This window comes from Phaethon aethereus, assembly GCF_964289735.1.
Source record: "Phaethon aethereus genome assembly, chromosome: 18".
Classification (NCBI taxonomy): domain Eukaryota; kingdom Metazoa; phylum Chordata; class Aves; order Phaethontiformes; family Phaethontidae; genus Phaethon; species Phaethon aethereus.
Window position 1 is genome coordinate 6,562,800 of NC_138594.1, and position 19,204 is coordinate 6,582,003.

General features: G+C 42.8%; 1 protein-coding gene across 2 annotated transcripts in view; it reads right to left on the bottom strand.

Annotated features, from left to right (window-relative positions):
- Nucleotides 1-18,500, bottom strand: part of SAP30BP (SAP30 binding protein) — a gene marked incomplete at its 3' end in the record, with an annotated part of 30,863 nt that extends 12,363 nt beyond the window's left edge. Inside the window, exons 1-4 of one of the 2 annotated variants that reach the window (XM_082008051.1) lie at nucleotides 18,331-18,500; nucleotides 18,119-18,228; nucleotides 15,023-15,070; nucleotides 1,162-1,204 (exon numbers count right to left, since the gene is read on the bottom strand). In XM_082008051.1, coding sequence (XP_081864177.1) covers nucleotides 1,162-1,204; nucleotides 15,023-15,070; nucleotides 18,119-18,228; nucleotides 18,331-18,445 — 316 coding nt within the window. In that variant the 5' untranslated portion in view covers nucleotides 18,446-18,500. The remainder of the gene's footprint in view (nucleotides 1-1,161; nucleotides 1,205-15,022; nucleotides 15,071-18,118; nucleotides 18,229-18,330) is intronic. The other variant, XM_082008052.1, reaches the window with a different exon arrangement.
- Nucleotides 18,501-19,204: the final 704 nt, after the last annotated feature.

A 19,204-nucleotide genomic window follows, 5' to 3' on the forward strand; every position in this document is an offset into this window, starting at 1 on the left:
ACATTAAAGATCTATTGCAAACCTTAATCCAGGTCTCAGACTGACCAACACTGTCCACTCACAAGTGTGTGACACTGTAAGAATTGCCCTCTGTGCAGCTTTTAAGCCTGCATGTGAGTCTGGGCTATCATGAGACAAATGAGAGTCAATCTTCTAATCTCCTGTGGATGGGGCAGTCACCAGGGGAAAAGGAGACTTAACAAAATTGTAACCTGAGCCTTTAACTAAGAAATGACTTCCCACTACATTGCTTTACAAGGGTAGAGCTTCACCCTCATGTAAAGTAGAGAGTAAAAGGGCAGTTGCCTTTCAGATATTCTTCTTCACTTTTTACCCTAAATGCTGTTGTCTCATCCATGTTTCTAGTGTGCATTTCAGGGCAGATCAGTAGTTTGGAGAAAGATCTCTGTTGCATTCTATGATGAGACCGGTTAAAGCAGTTTTGCTTTCTAAAGGCTGAAAATTCAATGTAACAGTTGGGCTGGTGCAAAGTCTGGGCAGGCCAATTGAAAAGGACTTAAGTCCAAAACTTCAGAGTGATGGCTGTTGTAGGAGTCACAGCTTAGCATCCTAGCATTTACTGTCTTATTTTACGTTTATCACACTTTATGGCTGAAACATCATGCTTGAACCTTCACAAGCTGATTTGACAGATAATGAAGCAACTTCTTAAACTCATGGGGTTTTTTATGATATTATTACATGCTACCACACAACTGTACTAGCAACCTCTGCAACAAAGGGTTAGTTCAAGATAGTCAGAGCTTCAACATAAAATACACTTTCTGCATAGCTCCACAGAGACAAAGCAGAGGATACTATTTCACGCATTTTTTCCAAATCTGATAATGGTGCAATGAATGAGTGAGATGTCACAAATATCAAGTAAGTTTCGGTAACCATTAGAAAACATACGGTATGCTATGCTGCCCTTTACATATAGGTTTTAGACACGTAATATATATTTTCATATTTTTAGGCATAGTACCTTTTTCCCCAAAACAAGACTTCACTGAAAATATTCCACCGAGATAAAACATCACAGGCAATAATTCGAACTACAGTATTGTTTGGACAGAGTGAAGATGCTTTTTACAAAGGGGGAGTCTAGAAAGTCTAGTTTGAAAAAACATGTGAATAAATACTTCTGAGTGAACTTACCAACTAGCTCCTGAGGATCTCTTTTCTCCAGTTCTGAGAATTCCTGGGAAGGAGGAAGAAGCAGGTTTTAATCAAGGTATGCTTCCAACCTAAAAAACTACACTGTCCATTTGTTTAGAAATTTATACATTACTTCTGAGACAAAAGAATAAAAATTAAGAATGAAATGCAAGTTATTAGACAATACTTCAATGTTTGTACCATGGAAAGTCAAAGCCTAACAGGATGCTCTGTTTCCTTTCAAAGCTGGAGTCTAAATTTAATGAAAGAATTAAGGCTTTGTTTCAACGTGTCCTGGATACTCAGCCTTTTGCTATACTTGAAGCCTTTCCTTAAAACAGATCAAACCATAGATTCTTCATTTTTGGTGACTGGCCCTTGGCACCGGCCAAGAGTTAATGTTTCAGAACATGGCTAGCTAAATATAAGCTGGATCCAGCCCACAGAAAACTACTTAAGCCCTGGGAATGCCTACTACAGGCCTGTGCATCTTGCAGTTACCTAAGCAGGCTCAGCAGGATGCACTGCCCAGAGTAACATGAAAACAGCTGAAATGCTCCCAGAGCCAGCAGCAGAGCACAGCAACTTCAGAGCAGCACCTGATCAGCCTCTCCGCAGACACCCGGGGCTCTGCAAGGCCCCAGGCTGCAAGGTCTGCCAGTTGTGTGTGGTGCCAGAATTCACTTCTGTAATTGTGCCATTCAGGGCTTTGGCTGATAAACCCTCCACGAACCAAAATTTCAGGGAGTGTGGTGGTGATGCAGATCCTTTATTCCTATTTTGGAAGAATGCTTCTACTGTCAATTCTCTCTTCGCTGCTACTTTCCAGGAGTGACATAGCTGATCTGATCTACCAGAAACTCAAGGGCAACCTCCACTGACTTGTAATGCTCTGTTTGGAGATTTTCTCAACACAGCTAGTGTTAGTTATACCAATATAAATTAAGGCAGCTTCAACTGAAGGAGCACAGCAGATGTTTGCATCAGAGTCTGCTGACCAGGAGGTGTTGTCCACTTGTCCTCTCACCATCCAAGAACACAAGAGGCATAAGACACTCTTAAATATGCTTTCACCATATTGAGACCAACGTTCAAATATTTTGGTGCTTCTAAGAGACCCCAGGAGAATCACAAGTGATATCAAGTCAGCACAAACAGTTTCTGAAACACTATCAGCTGTATTCCAACATTGCCCTCTCCCCCCTGCCTCCCTCCCAAAGACCTTTTGTGACTCACCGGACTGTGCGTCCAAAATTCCTCAGTGCCTCCAAACACTGAAGCTATTCATTCAACCTGACACAGACATAATGCTATCTCCTTGCTGCTTAGTAACCACTCTCTAAACCCCTTCCTTTACTCCATTTCCAATCAGGTGAGAGCTGCATAAGGTGAGGAGAAAACAGCAAGGTCACCAAGCCAGATCTGGGAACAGGCTGTGCCAAATTCACTGCGAAAACCCACCAATTTCCAGAAAAGCCCTCTGAAAGCAGAAAAACAAATTCTTTGTGTGGCACTAACTGCTACAGGGCACTTTTTATAGCCATTCATGAAAAAAAAAAAGTACACTGGGATCACAAAAATACAAGGCTAAAGCCATTTTAGAAAAGAAAAAAAAAAAAGGTACACAAAGGAACACACAACTTCTTGCTGGCCAGCTGGCAAGGCCCCAGGCCCCGTTGTGAGATGGACTGTAGTGTAACAGCTCCAACCCCTTTAAGCTAATGCACTTGGTGTAGTGCACGAACACCTCTTCTCCCAGGGTCTTCAGAAAGAGCAGCACAAGCAGAAAATAAAAAATAACAGAAGCATGACATTTCAAAGCAGAAAACTTATGCCAAGAGAAGGAGCTCTCTCTGGCAAGAGCACTGGACAAGAATCCAGGGAATTCAGGCTGTGTTCTCCACAAACCTATGCAGACATGGCGTTGACATGGTGAGCCTCAACCACATCAACACGGTGTTAAGCTGGTGAGCATCACTTTGCCACCAGAGAAGTGGGGGCAATTCTGCGGCAACTAAGCAGGTTGTGAGGGCAAATTCAGATTAGCATGCAAATGTTGCATGCGGGCTGGAGAAGTTCATAGAGCTACAGATACAAGGGAAACATATGTCCAGGCAGCACCCAGTGACTCATTAGGCAGTAAATACATGCAGTCAGAAGGCTGCTTTATTCCCTTTAGGGGAAGAACTTGCTAGATTAGTAATTAAAAGTATTTCTCGCCTTGGTTTAAGACAACAAGCAAATGTTGAGGTGAAAGGAGAGAACTGCTTTTGTTCCAACTATATCCTGTGCTCTTATCTTTTGAAAGTTTTGTTTTAAGTGGACTGAAAAGGGAGAGGAAGAGACAGGCTATGTCCCTGAGCACCTCCTGATCCTTCCTCTTAACCAGCACTGTATTCATCATTCCATCATCCCTCCCATCTTCTGTCCACTTGTCCTCTCACCATCCAAGAACACAAAGGCAAGAGGGAAAAAAAAAAACAAACCCCAACCCAAATGACCAGTATTGCCAAGCAGGCACTCAAGCAATCCAGTGGCACGGTCAAATTCAGGTGCTTTAGACATGTACTAAATGCCCTCAAGAACGCTGCCTTCTTATTCCCCCAGCTAACAGGGTTGCAGGGGTATGTGCTGTATTTCTGAAGTTTTCAGAAGCCCATTTTCAAGTCTCCTGTAGCTGTTCGGAGCCAGCACCAAGCGTAAGCACACAGTTCTCGGGAAACACAAACTTATACTCTGAGAGATAACTTGATGGCCAAAACCTCTCCTGTTACATATCTTACACTAGACAAATATCTCTAAAGTGTCAGATGCGTTAAATAGTATGCTTTATGAATTTCCAGAATCATCATTAAGTTTGCTTTCACAAGAAGTAAGTTTGTTCTTTAATTTGTATCCTTTAATCCTAGAGGTACAGCACAAGTCTGCCCCATTTGTAACAGGCTAAATAAAGCCAGTCCTATCAGGCTGCCGCTGTGTATTTACCTACACCCGTTTTCACCACAGCCGCTCTAGCAAGTCTAGTCTCCACATCCTCAGGCCATAGCCAAGACATCAGAAACCCCACAGCTACACCAAGCACAAGAAAACAAGTTCACTATTATAGCCACACCTCACTGCCCAGAGGATATGAATTTTGCTTACTGATGAATTACTGCGTACCTACACCCACTGCTCCATCATTAACAAGCTGAATACATCAACACAGCTTTTCATTAAGTCAGACTACTTTCAAGCTTCTCAAATGCCTTCAGAAAACAAAAGGATGACCTACTCCTCCTACAGTGCTTGTTCATAGTTGCTGAGCTTATTGTCTAACACTATGGCGAGGCAAGTATCAACAACTTGACCGAAGACATACTGTTTGGCAGATGCAAGATTTAAAGAAGTCTTGTTCAAACTTCTGAGTATCTACTGAAGGTCCAGAACTTACGGACAGTCCAAAAAACCTTCACTGGAATAATCACCCAACAGGAACTGTCCTACCCTCCCTTAGGCTAATTTAAGTCTGGGTCACACACTGAATACAATGAACTGATTAGAAAAGACAGCATTAAAAAACAAAACATCAACCACAAAACCCCATCATATTTTCTGCAGATCTAATCCAGTATGAAGTTGAATGAGAGAGAGAATCACCGAGTAACAAGGTACAAGAAATACTGCATGGCTGCTATCTTTTCATTGTGAATGGAAGAAATATTTACACATGGAGAAGAGATTTCTAACAGAATTCAAACACATTTAATCAATGGAAAATTTGGAAGTGAACTGAACTAAGTAGGGAATTTACCTAAATCCATTCAGAGCAAGGTGATCTTTTTGTAGATTACTACATCATCAACACCTACTGTGCTATGTATCAGTATCTCACCTGAAGAGCACAAAATCAAGCAGGTAAGTGGTTTCAAGCAGAGAGGATTTTATGCCAAAAGTCTATCAGAGTAAATATATTAAATCTATTAAAGACTTCAAATATCCCAGAGCTACAGGCATCGTTTATTGGGTTCATTTCCATTTGGACACTGATCACTGGAAAATAACAAGGTTAAGACTGCACTAATTACACCTTCCAATACTGCACAGTTTTCACAAGCCCAACCTCTGAAAGGTTGTACAGGAGCATCTCTGAATTTACTTTTCCAGTCAGTCTCTCACTACTTGCACACTCAGCCTGGACACATTAGTTATGCTGAAAATTCTCTCTACTATCATCGAAATACAAAACTCAGTCCAAAAAAAAACCCCAAACCCCACCATGTCCCATGCTCATTCTTTTTCTGTAGTCATTTTATCCCATCTAGTATTACATGATGGCCTCTAAGAATGGCTAGGTTGAGTTAAAAAGTAAAGCAGTACTGTACTTCATTCCTCTCATGCACTCAGCAAGTTGATTTTCTGGCTGCTATCTACTTTGCAGCCTAGATCTCACAAGATCAACTATTTAAGGGCCTAAAGCCAGACGGCCTTGCTCCAGCAGACCCACTGAAAAGAGTCAAGGGATGCCATGGTGGTTCAGAGCCAAGTTGGAAGAGGACTGAAAGACAGCAAGACGAGCAGGAGGCAGACTCCCTTCCCCTGATCCGGAGACTAAGAGCAGCCTCTGAAGAGCGCAAACCACTACCAGTAAAGACAAGGAAAAAAAAAACACACCAAACTTTTTAAAATCTAATTGGATGACTAACATAAGTCACAATTTAAGTGCTTCTAAGAGCAAATTTGCACATCAGCTCACCAATAGCAGAAAACAATTATTCCATTACTATTCCTGTGTGTGTTCAGGAAAAGGGTTTCCATTTTTTCTAATTTAAAGACAAATGCTTTCTTCAAGCCCTGGGCAAGATGACACTGCCTGCAAGAGCCTGACTGACATGAACCCAGCTTGATGGTTCAGTTGTCATGAATCATAATCAGTTAAAGAAGAGCAAGCTGAAGCGGGAGGGTGGGTGGCTGTATGTACACTCATAAGGAAAGCGCTGCATTTTGGCTTAAGATTTCATCTTGCTGAGGTGAAATATAGACCATCTTTTCAGTTGTAAAGTGCTTCCATTTAGCTACATAAAAACAGTCTCTGCTCTGATTCCATGGAAAATAAAAACAACCAAACACAATCCTCACAGTGTGGAACAGAGATTAAAGGAAGGAAGCAAAAACAATATGAATCTGAAACTGATGAATTCAAGTTTGGAAAGGTTTGCCCAGAAGAGCTTTATTTAATGAAAAGAATGGACTGACTTACAACAATGCTCGCTAAATCCTTCCTGAAACAAGATCTATAAATCCAGCAGAAAGCTCACATTGAACATAACTGGTGGCATTAACTGTCACCAAAAGGTACAAATTCAGCCACCAATTTCTCATAGCAGTTGTGTATGTTAGTGCAGGTGTACTTCAAACTACAAGAAGAAATGGTTGAACAGGGAAGCAGAAAAGACACAACACCAGAAACTGATTGCTTTAAATAAGATGCAATTGTAAGAAGTGGAGAAGTTGATGCCAGATTTGCCACTGCTCAATTGCGTTCCCAGACTTGCAGCCAACTTAGCCTTACAGTTTCATTTTTCCACTGTCTTCCACTTAGTATTAAAAAAAACTAGCTAGGAAGCTTCCACAGTACCCCTCAACACCATTTTCTCTTTTTTTGTTTTCCAGAGAGAATGCTCTTGCATTGCAGAGTTTATTCTCTCCACCAACTATTTCACCTGATTGCTTGCACATAAAGAAATGTAATACCAATTTAAACTGACAGCCACAAAATGTATAGACTAGTCACATTGTTGTCATGCTAGTGGATTAGTTTGAAGATAGTAATGCAGAGAATTTTTCAGTGCAGTCCTTCCACTAGTAGCCAGTGGACCTGCTGCAATAGTTACAGTGGATTTCTCTCATCTGAGCTAGCATCAGCAATATGTTTTTGTAATTTTTCCTCCCCTCTACAATTCAGACTGTCTCCTGTAGTCCTAACATAACAGCTGCCTCATTTGGCTCAGTATAGTGGAAAGAAACTCTATAACTTAGCAGAAATTGTTAGAAGAGTTATCTAAGCTGACAGTGAAGATGGTCTTGCCAGAGCAAATGGGTGAAACATTTCTATGCGGGCAGCAAGAGAAAGACCTCTCCAAACCCTGAATCATGTGCTTCCTCCCCCCCTTTTCTTTTCAAAGGAACACGCTAGCAATTATGTTCTTGCTTCTCTACAAACAACAGAAGTGCTTATGGGAAGAGTACACCAGAAACTTCTCGTGCACGAAAAGAACTGTTTCATTTCTTGCTCACTAGATCTCTGTGATGTTGGTGTGCTACCAGGCTGAGGGCAGCAAACAGAGTGCATGTTAAATGTATTCAGAGTCTGGGGAAGACAAAGCAAGGGAACAGAAGCACAGTGCTTTTACACCCCCCCCCCCCCACACCCCCTTTTTCTTGTATTGTGAGAGAGGAGAATCCCAAGAGAAAGCTTGAAACAAGCTCATTTCCTACAGCCATATCCTGTTTGCCAGCTCTGGTACACAGCTCCAGGCAAAGTGCCCGGTACAGGATAAGGAATTTAACTAAGAAAAAAATGTAGGGATCATGATCTTGCTACCAAAAGAAGCACAGCAGCTCAGAAATAAGCCACCTATAGGAAAAAAGGATACATCCAATCTTCAGTGACACTTATGTACAGTCTGTACAAACCTACCTATTTTGAGATACTATGGTCACAGACAAAAGGGAAGGAAGAACCAGTCAGGAAAGAGTCAACTCCTCGACATTCCTTAAGCATCTTATCAAAACAAAGAACTTGTGTAGCTGACACTGCATTTTACTTTTTAAGCTAAATTAAGTCTAAAAATCCACCTTTCATTTCAATTTCATTTAAAAAAACCCACAAAACCCCCCCAACAAAGATCTAGCAGAACATTTCAGTGAGAAAATGCTTCAGAAGGGAAGCATTCATAGCATAAAAGCCTTTAAATAGCTTCTCTGAAACTTGATTCTGTTCACCTGACATACGCTATCTCAATATTTGACAAAGATTATTTGTTAGAAGGAATTGCTGGTCAAGGAACTGTGTGCCAGAACTCTCACTTTCCAAGTGGAGGTACAGTTAATAACATCTGCTTTAGGACGGCACCCTGGTCCCAAAGCTACCTGCTTCCATTGGCTGCCTCCTCTCTCCTCCTCCGCCTCTGATGCTAGGGGCCCTCCGCGTTTAACATTTGCAGATCACCCTGTGCACGCACTTTGCAAGACCACAGAGCACAGCCTCTCCGCAGCACAGACACCAACCAGGGCGCAGTGCTCTAAAAGTGCGAAACAGCCTGCACAGAAGATTGCACAGCCCATGGGAGCACACCAGCAGCTAATAGCAGCCACACGTTGGGTGCAGCCAGTAGCACAGCTCCCAGCAATCTCCACCTGAAGCCACCATGGTCTGCAGAGATGTGCCTTGCTCTGCAGAGCCCATAAATTCTGCCTTCAAGTCACTTTTGCTTCCTACAGTGAAACAGGAACTCAGAGGTGAAATGTCAGCACCACATGACAGGGCTTGAGGTGTCAAGCTACTTTGATGTTTTTATTTTTTTACAGATTGTTGCACTAGAGAATCAAGCAGAAGGTGAAGCTGGGCTGTGAGAAGTCTTAAGCCTCCCAGCAGCAAGGGAAAGGCTCAGGAGAGCTGACAAAATTAACTCTTTGCACAAGCTTTCTTCCCTAGCACATAGTACTAAAAATTCTCCTTCATGGTTTGGAGTAGAGGCAAGGTGTAAAGCAAGTATCCTCACTGGGATATGCACTCCTCCATGAATGGATCCCACAGAGTTTTTGCAGATTTTAGTCCTTCTGTAGCCAGAACGGGGAAGCTGGAAAAAGCTATTTTCAGATATTTGTTGGTATTTGAGGCAATCCTCCATCTGTGCTGACTGCTCAGACTCTCACTCTGACATGCATCGACATGCAAATACAGAACAGCCTATTTCAGTACAGCAGACAAATAATTGCAACAACAGAACTGGACTTGACAAACTTAGACCTTTATCAGGTGAAATATGCAAGGGGAAGCAGCTCCAGAAAGGACTTTTCTTCAAGTTTAAAGACAAACAGAAAAAGCCTGGCTCTTCCTTTGGAGAAAGGCAAGCCACACCTGTGTCAATAATCTGTGGTATTTAGTACTGCAGGGAGTGAAGAGTCTGCCACAGCATGTATGCCTGGCGGGGAGGAAGGAACAAGCATGTCCATGGACATGTCTCATCTTCCAAACAGCTCAAGAGCTGGATTGAAGCCAGCAGCTCTAAAGTAGGTAAGCCAGCTTCAGAGACCAACAATGCTGTGATCTGTCTCCCTCCCAGGCAGGCAGAGCTGCAGACACAGAAGTACGAGGCAAGGGGCAAAATAATCAAAGATGCTGAATGATATTTTGTTTCCTGCACACAAAACTGTTTAACTGCTGCTGATATTCTGTGGCAATAACTAAGGTCAAACACCTAGTTAAAAAATGGGAACCAGGTATCAGCTGTTTTAACATTGTGAGCACTCACTGAGTGCTCAGAGAGACTATCACACACTAAGTAATAGCGTAGAGGACAGCATTAGAAGCTGAGTTTACTCCCCGAAAGGCTCTCCGCATGTAATGCTGATTGCTAAACTGCCAAACTCTCTGGTTCCCTCGACAGAGCACTGGAAAACAGTGTGCCAAACCTAAAATGAGGTAAAAATACATGGAGTTGGAAGCACAGACAGCATTTTACAGAATTACATTAAAAGGAAGCTAGAATACAGAAAAAGATGAATCGGAGACTGTAATGCTTATCACTGGCACCTTCGGGCTGTGCTCTCAGGCAAAGGAATGAGCGGGAAACAAACCACTGGAGATCTAACCTTAACCCTCGCCCTGGAATCTGCACAGTTCATGCTTTGAAAGTGTTTACAAAGTGGTATGCAGCACGGCTATGCATAACACAAGGCCATTTTTAAAATACAGCAGCTCTTTTGCCAGTTCTGCCCATCAGAGGCCAATACTAACCCAGGCAGCATCAAAAAGTCAAGGGCGGGGTGGGGAATGGTAGCAAAAAAAAAAAGAATGTAATGAATTTTTTTTGTTTCTGATAAGACATTGGGAGTGCCTTCCTACAACACACAAACCAGTTATATCCTACCAGATCCAGACACCGCAAGATGACTAATACATAGCCACTTCAGCCATAGCAGAGTGCACTGGTTTGTGATGCAACAGCAATTTTAGTATGTGTTCTTCAGTTATATGACCTTTAATATATACTAAGTAGAATTTTTAAGACTACCTTTCAACAACTGAAAGCATCAAGGGCTGGTGCTTCCTAAGCAACCTTCATAATTTGCCACCAGCAAAGTAAAAGATTCAAATTATTTTTTAAAGCTTACTAATGACAGCTCCTTTTATACAGCCTGCTGTGTAATACCTAAACGGAACAGCAGTGCTTTAATGATACCACTTCTCCCAAGCACACTTTTTCCCCTTCTTCAGAGCAAAACACTTGTATTTGAGGTGAAAGTTACTAAGTAGGTTCAGGCATCTTCTGAGAATCTGGCCTGATAAATGTATCTTGAACTCAGAGAAATTAATATGCCTTATCAAAATTAGAGTTAATTACAGGGATTACATTACTGCACACACATCCATTTACTGGTTCTTAGCACTTACTGCTTTTACTTTAAATCAAGATAATTTTGGTATTTAAACAAACATTGCAATCAAAAGCCTCTATTTAAGTATTAGTATACACCTACGCATCATAACACAGTAAAATTACTTTACAGGTATGCTGGATCAATGAAAGCTGAAAATTTGACACTCTTCTGCTAGATCCCAGTTTGGCGGTCTCTCCGTCCAATGCCACAAGGATGGAGAGAGGACCCTTGAAACAAACCCAGAAAAGGAAAACATCAAAGTAACCACCTGCTTTGAAAAACTCTTACCATGTGTCAGGCATTCACTTGCCAAGGGAGTGGCAATATTTATCTGCTTTCCTGCACTGGCTAGTCCAGATACCACAGTCAAGGCTCGAGAGTTAATGATTTCCCCCTGTGAAAACTCCAGTAAGCCAAGCTGCAGGGCTGGGCTCTGTCCTTGATCAATGCTTGCAACCTGTTATTCATCCAGCCCTACAATAGGAAGTACAGAACCCCTCAGGTGAGACTTGGAGCACAAGGTCAATATTTCATTTAAGGTTCATTTTCTTTCTTCCTGCAGGGCTAGTCCATTTAGTGAGCTCTGAAGACTTGTATCTTGTTACTGCATCAAGGCTGTAACCATAGCCAACTGCTGGCAAGAGCCCAAGCAACTTGCACTCACTGCACAGCCCGTTAACCCTCGTCATTCCAAACCAATGCCAGCAGAACACCAAATTTCACATCCATTTCCACAACGCCCTTTTTTTTGTACCCACAGCTCCATTATCTGCAGAAATGACATAAAGAACCCATCCAGGCTGTGGGATTCCATCTTTAACACCACACTTTTGCCAACAGCTGTTGACCATTTCTTTTCCCTTCTAAGTAGAAGGCTTTGTTTCTGAAGTGCCTTTAAGATAGTTGCTAGTTCACAATTGGTGACTGCTGACTTAAAACCAGGGATCCCTGAAGTGATTTTGGTCACTAACAAATATGTCCTGCTCCAGAGCCTGAGTACATCCTTCCAAGGTGAAATTTGGAAGAGCAATCAGTTTTACCTAGATTTGAATCTCCTATTTTCCAATGGTCTCTGAAGCACTTCAAAATGCAGCTACAGGATGCAAGGTATCTGACTTTGCTACTTAAGGAGGAGGATTCTGCTTTCTGCTGCTAGCACAGTGTTTGGTACTGGTTCACAGGTGCTCTGTAACAGAGAATCCTACAGGCCAGAAGTCTGCTCTGGAAGAACACTTTCAGATGATTGATCAAGATCAACAAGGGCATACTCCCTGGAATCAAGACAAAAACTTGAGATAAATATAAACACCATAGGGTGGGGTAGAAAAAACATCTCCCCATTGGGGCTATTTGAGACAGGCTCTAAATTCCACTCTCCCCAGCATCACTTTACCAGACAGTTTTTACATTATTCCCCACTTTCAGTCTCCTCGGTCTATACCCACAACAGATACTGAACCTTCTGGAGGTTGTGTGTCTGGTGCTATGTGCAGAATGAGGCCAAATCACAGGACGCACCAGCAGCAAGGGAACTCCTTCTCCACACAACCTGGCTCAAGTGTCCTAGTCGATTATTCAAGACATAATCTCAAAGTAGTTCATTCACCATATGTACGAAGAGGCAAACACTGAAAAAATGCTGAATGTATATGCAGGGCTTGAAAAGACTATAATGAATTGCAGCGGATTTACCTCATTCGTGCATTTTAAAGGATTTACCTTCTGCATACAGTCAGTTTCAGACGCTGGAAAAGCCCTAGCCATATATAAAGAGCCCATAATATCTATTTAAACATGTTTCCAGGTCTGTGATGTCTTGCAATTAAATGTTAGATCAAGAACAACTACAGTACTCAGCTGGGACAAAATAAAATAATCCAAAAGTGTTAGCAAGTTATAATCAAGTGCCTCACTTTTTGCCACACTTTGAATTTATAGTAGCTACAACTTTTACTCACTAGTTGTCATAGATATTGCAAGCTCAAAGCAATGAGGAAGAATGAGAACACTGCCACTTGGTGGAAAAGGGGGATGGGAAACATTTGCAACTGCTCCAAGTACAACTACTTTTACAATAATGTTCCATCTCACCCCTCTCAAGTGAATTTCTTAACAGCATGGCTAGTGCAACTCCATCAGGGCCCCACAGAACACTGTACAGCAACATGCCTGCCTATTACCAGCACAGCACTGGGCCGGGCTGCCTTGCAGCATGCTGCATAGCAAAGGTGTGCTTCTACCTCTCCCCGCCTCCCAGTCTCAGCTGGCTATTTAGCTAGAATTAAAAGAAAAAAAACAAACCAAAAGGCCAGAGGAGGCTGTTCTCTTTTTCACTTATGTATGAAGACATCTACTAAGAATGACACAAAAGTCTGAAACTGCTGAAGTTCAGATTTGCCTCCCTGCTATTCTTCTCAAATCCTCACATTTCATGCCATGCTAGGATGGCAGGAATTACATTTTACCTTTTTTTTTTTTTTAAAGTTTAACTTTAATTTACATTTTCAGTTCTTGCAGAGTTCCTACTGCAGAGTGTACCCAAGATACCAAATTCTTTTAATACATTCAGTGTTTCTGTGCTTCCCCACCAAAGCTGAAACACTGCTCCATGGCCACGGGTAGTTCTTCTTCAGAAGGGCAAAATGCACCTAGACAGTAGCACATAGAACTCAGTGAAATCACGAGGCTTTTTAAACAAAACATGAAACATCAGCAACGTATTAAAGCAGTAGCCACACAACTGAGTGGTAAGATTTCTGTAACGCATCATTATTCTGACAAGAGCTACTATAGTCTGGTTTTGTTCTTCCTCTTTTGCCAGATTTTTTCTCCATTGCCCTGAAGTCCTAGAGCCCTTTCAGAGGAGACAAATGCAAACAACTGCAGGGCCCTACTACAGAGGTTGTGGTGATACACACCAAACTTCTCTTTTAACGAAAATGCACCTATTCTTCTTTCACAGTATACATTTGAATCCAGCAGTTTTACAGAAACATCTTGCTAGCATGCTTACCAGCCACAATGGCAAAAATTTAGAAGTAGGAAAAGAATGAAAGTGACAGATTTCCTTTTCCTCTCTTCCAAAAGAAGGTAATTTTTTTTTCTTGTAACAAGGAAAGGAGACAATACATTCCATTTCCAAGTGCCTCCTACCTCTATGCCAAAGGCATTAATGGTATTTCACACACTGATGCAAGCGACTTTACCAGCTGCAGCGCAGCTGCCAGGATTTTCAACTGTGTATCACTATAAACCCATAAAAATATTGTGGAAACTCGAAGAAGGTGCTGCTATAAAACTAATTTAAGTAGAATAACTAAACACATTCATTTGCTTTCATCTTGTCCTACCAAAGCCCTGTGCTAATTCAAATGTTCTACAGAATTTCAGTTTGCAGCACAGTCCTCTGGTTTCCGTAGCAAAGCTTAGAGACTGTCTGCACCCTTGAGGAAGCTACTGGATAAAATCAAGGCCCTTGCAAATGTCACTCACTTGGTATCCCACAAGACTGCTTACATTACATTGAGGATTGAACTAGCATAAAAATTTGAGCACAGTTCTCAAAGTTTCAAATGGATTTGGTCTTTTGTCTGTCTTCCGGCTTTTAGCCTGATGTATGTTCCTATGTGCTGTTAAACACCTGCTGTTTAGCAGAAGCAAGATGTAATCCCAAGATAAAGACAACTGCAATTATTTATGATAGCTATCACGTGGGGATCTTGTTTCACTTTTTAAATTTTAAATACAACCTTGACAAAACTGCTTCATTCAGGACAGAAAGAGAGCTGGAGACAACTGAATTTATTTTGACATGTCATCACCTCTAGGAGCATAAGATCATTTATTCATTAAGTTGTCCTAAATGAAGAAAGTAGTCCAACTAACACTGGTCAGAAGAGAATCCTGTATGGAATACTACATCTCCCAGATCACTGCAAAATAGGTGAGATGCTGACAGAAAATCTACCTCGGATCTAATGCACAAGATGAATAAAGTCATGAACGCAGATCTTAATCATGACTCAGCCTGTAGCCTAACTGGTTAACTACCTTTGGCAGAAGCCAGAACCAAAGTCAAAAAGACATGTTACAGCTACAAAAAGGAAAGTATGAAACTAGCTACGGAAGATCACAAACGAACACCAAGCCATGCTGTTAAGACTTATTCCTCTTGCACTGAGCTTCCCCCCCACCACCATACCACACTTTCAAATACCTTTAGGTCACCAGCCTCAGGTTTTTCAGTCTCTGAATCGTCATCTTCCTACAAGACAAGAATTTACAGGATTAAGCTTAAAGATCAGGCTTGGCAAGTAACTGCACTTACAGCAATGGGCTCGCATTCAGCAGCCCAGCAGTAGTCCAAGACCCTTTCCGTGGAAGGTAGTTTTGCCCCACCCACTCATGACCAGAAAACAAGTCCTACAGTGAGAGAAAGAAGTGTTTATTTGGGTTTTAGATTTGTTTTTTTTAGGCAAAAGTATCACTTAGTAGCAGATATCCCCCACAAAATTCATGCAGCTCCTGAATGCTCAGAACTAGACAATAAGAAGCAACAGAATTGGGGAAAAAAGCGTTTGTCATTTGATAATTCTGTCTCTTCCAGTTAGCAGGCGGGCTTTTTGCACTTGCCCCACTTAGCAGTACTCACAGAAAAAGCAGCATTTGCAAGACCTATTATACACCCAAGCATACATCAGCAACACACACAGGACACACACAGCCGGCCTGCCATCCAACCAAGCATGCAGGCTCGGTGACGGTCTGGCCTAGCACCAAGTTCCAAGGATCTGGTGATGCCAGCAGACACTGCATCTTTATTTGTGTAATGGTCTCGTAGCCTCATTTACAGATGACATGAGCTTGCACAGAACGGAATCACTGACAAATTTCACTGTTTTAGGTAGCAGACTTCATTCAGTTTTTATTTCTACCCAGAAATAAACCAGAACTGTGCAAATTTCTGCCCTTTGAGAGCTTAAAATACTGAACTCAACATTGTGTAAAATTCTACATCACGTGAGAAGCAAGGTCCAGCTTGCACCCCAACTGATAGGTAAGCCTAACTGTATTACTGCCCTATGAACTACTTCACTAGGATCCTAGAGTTACCTATGTTTCTAGGCATAAATACATACTCTGGGTTCAAAACAAGTTTGAGGAGCAGAAAATGTTTTTCATGCTAACACAACACAGCAGAATAGTTTTCTCCTCCAAAATTCACCACAAATTTCAACTTGGGCCCTGAAACAGTAACTTGGTGTTTCAGCTTCAAAAAGACAAACAAAAAAAGAAGTGAGATGATTACATGCACCTGAAAGGAATCGTTTACAATGAAATGCCCACCTCAGAGTATTAGCACGCAAGCAAATTCTGGCAAGGCAAGCTAGAGATTGACCACACAATAATATCAGTAAGTTTTAATTGCCTGAATTAACATGTCTATCCCACAGAAGTGAGACATCAAACTCCTTCACTTCAGCTACTCTCCAGCTTACCTTTCTGAAAAATGCACATCTATCAATAATTCGGTCTTAACTGTCAAAGTTTAATAACAGTAAGTTTGTAACTAGAAAAAGAACCATAGTACCAAGTAACTTGGTGTTTATCACAAACGAGATAACTCTCCCCTCCACAGTCCCACCTATATTATAAACACAAAAGCAATTTTCAACCAAGCAACAATGGATTCAATCATTCATGTTATAGATAGGTAACTGAAACAGCTCCCAAAACCTCCTAACCTAGCAGGGCATATCACTGAAACATCAACAAAGAAGCACTACTAAGAACTGCCTTTGAAAAAAACAGAGGCTTTTCAGTCACTGTTAAGGTAGATAATGTAAACACAGAGTTGTTTAGACAAAAGCCCAGGACAACCTGAATCCAACTTGCACCGCTTTCTAAAAACAACTCATAACTGATATAAACTACTAGAACAAGCAATATCAAGGAATTGATTTGACCAATTCTGGTCAAAGAATACTTAATGCGAAAAGCCAAGCATTGCTCTCCTGCAACAAGACTGGAGAGAAGGCACCCTGTGGAACCTGCGTGCAACCACAAATATATGCAAGATCTACTGGCTGGCACCAGAGTGACTCGATCGATTGCCATTACTTGAACAGCAACTTATACCTCACAGATGATCGACAGCTGCAACCTGCTCTGAAAATTGTACATGCGATAAAGGCTACTCCACTTACATGCCCATTTGTCAACGTTAACTGAACACAGCTGATCGTGACAAGCATCTGGATCATACCTACTGCTTTCTTTAAAAAGAGATCTCACTGAAGGAAGGACTAGAAGTTTTGGATATAAAAAGAAGAATCACTAAAGCAGTAAAGAAGCTTCACTACTTGCTGATGCAGACTCTGAATGCTATTACTTGCACCTTCTCCAGTTAGCAACAGAATAAAACCAAAGGCAAGAACAAAACACTGACAAATTTCTCGTCTGCTACTTGGGAAAAGAGATGGCAGGAACTTTGAGTGTCTCATAAGAGACTGATCTAATGCACAAAAAGTAGATTTCAATGACAAAAGGTTATAGCCCTGTCTTTTTGGCTACGTGGTAGAGGAAAGAACAGGGACAAGATAACACATTCTTAATGTGGTGGTAAGCAAAGGTTGAGGAGAAAGACAGGAGACAAGAACCCCCCCTTATTGTTTTGCTCCTACAGACACAACAGAAATATGTATCCTTTTGTGTGTTATAGCTGCACTTACAGGTAGTGAGCTACATGCCTTGTCTCACAGTGCATCAGTTATCTCAGTATATAGGTGATGTTATACACATGCCATGCACCTATGACAAACAAAAGCCAATCACGTCTAGACAGGACACTATTACATCAAGGTAACCTGATGTAGTGAGTGGGCTGAATTATACACAAAAGAATAATTTAAGGCATCACAAAACTTTAATTTTTTTAATCTTACAGCAGAGCGTGAAACAGTGCATTCCTCTTGCTAGGTTCTCATATGTCAACTATACTTAAAGAATAATTTTCATTTAGTGTGGCTGTTGACTTGTACCAGCCTTTTTCCCATAAGAGAGTCAAACGGCATCAACACAGTTAGTAACAAGCAACACGAGCTGTGCCAAGCTGCTGATGGACTTCAAGGCAAACACTTTCTACTTGAAAACAAAGCGAACAGAAGTATTTGGGAAGTGCTGAAACCCACATAGCTTGCTGATATTCCAGGTTCCATCACAGGTTGCCACTCAGGGGCCTTCTTTGCAGAGAGAAAAGCCTCTGCAACATGTGAAAGGGATCAGGGCAAGCTCTTGGAACAGAGATACTTACTGACTGCCTGCTGTTCTCATCATCCTCTTCTTCATACCCATCCTCATCCCCATCCAAGCGGGTGAAGTCGTCATCTCCGTACCCAACCGAGACCAGGCCTCCTTTCTCTCCTAAAGAGGAAGTGAAAAAGAAAACCATGAGGAAAGGGGAGGCGGCAAGAAGTGGGGCCTTCCCTTCACAGAGGGGCCCACCACTTTCCCCGGCCCCCTCACCCGTAGCGGCTCCCCCATCGCTTCCCGCCGTCCCAGCCTCGCTATCCGACTCCGGATCCGAATCCTCAGCGTAAACCGCCAGCGAAGAGAGAACACTCCGTTTCGCCGCCGCCATCTTCCGCCTCCGCCGCGGTATACTTCCGGCGCCCGAAGATGACGCACTCAGCGCAGTCGCCATAGCAACACCGCTCTTCTTCTTCCGCCTTAAGCGGACTCCTGTTAAACCGAGAGCGCTCCGGCAGTGAGAGGAGGAAAGTCCGCAGCGAGGCGGAGCAGGGTTTCTATGGGGGAAGGAGAGGAGGGATAAAAGGTGCGCGGACTGTTTATAGCAGAGGAGGATGGCCCTTTAAGAGTTCCTTCTGACGTCATCGCGCGGCGCCGCGACAGCACCTGCCGGACCCTGACCAAGTGCGAGAGGGTGGGGGTCGGGGCGCGGAGGGGTACGGCCGTGGCGGGGTGGGGATGGAACGTGAGGTGGCGGAAGGATACAGGCCGTCTGGGGAGCGGGGTGTGGGTGAGAAAGGCCGCGCCTCCCCCCACCATATCGGTGTGCGGGCGGGTTTGGGGAGCAGCGAGGTCCCCTCACCGCTATGGCCCCCTCAGCCCCCAACTGTGCCCGCTCCGTGCCCCATGGGGAGGATAGAACCCTATCATGGGGCGAGGTTATCCTAGAATAAACGATGTGGGCGTCCTCTTCAGTGAGGGGGCCTGGACAGCATCCCTGGGGGTGCCCAAAAAAAAAGGGGGGAGCCTGGGAGGGCAACCACGGGGGAGGTCGTGCAGGCGGCAACGAGACGGGGCAGGCCTCGGCCAGGGGAGGGTGGTGGCATTTGGGTTTAGCATCAGCTCCTGTCGCCATTTGCAGCTCCTCTAT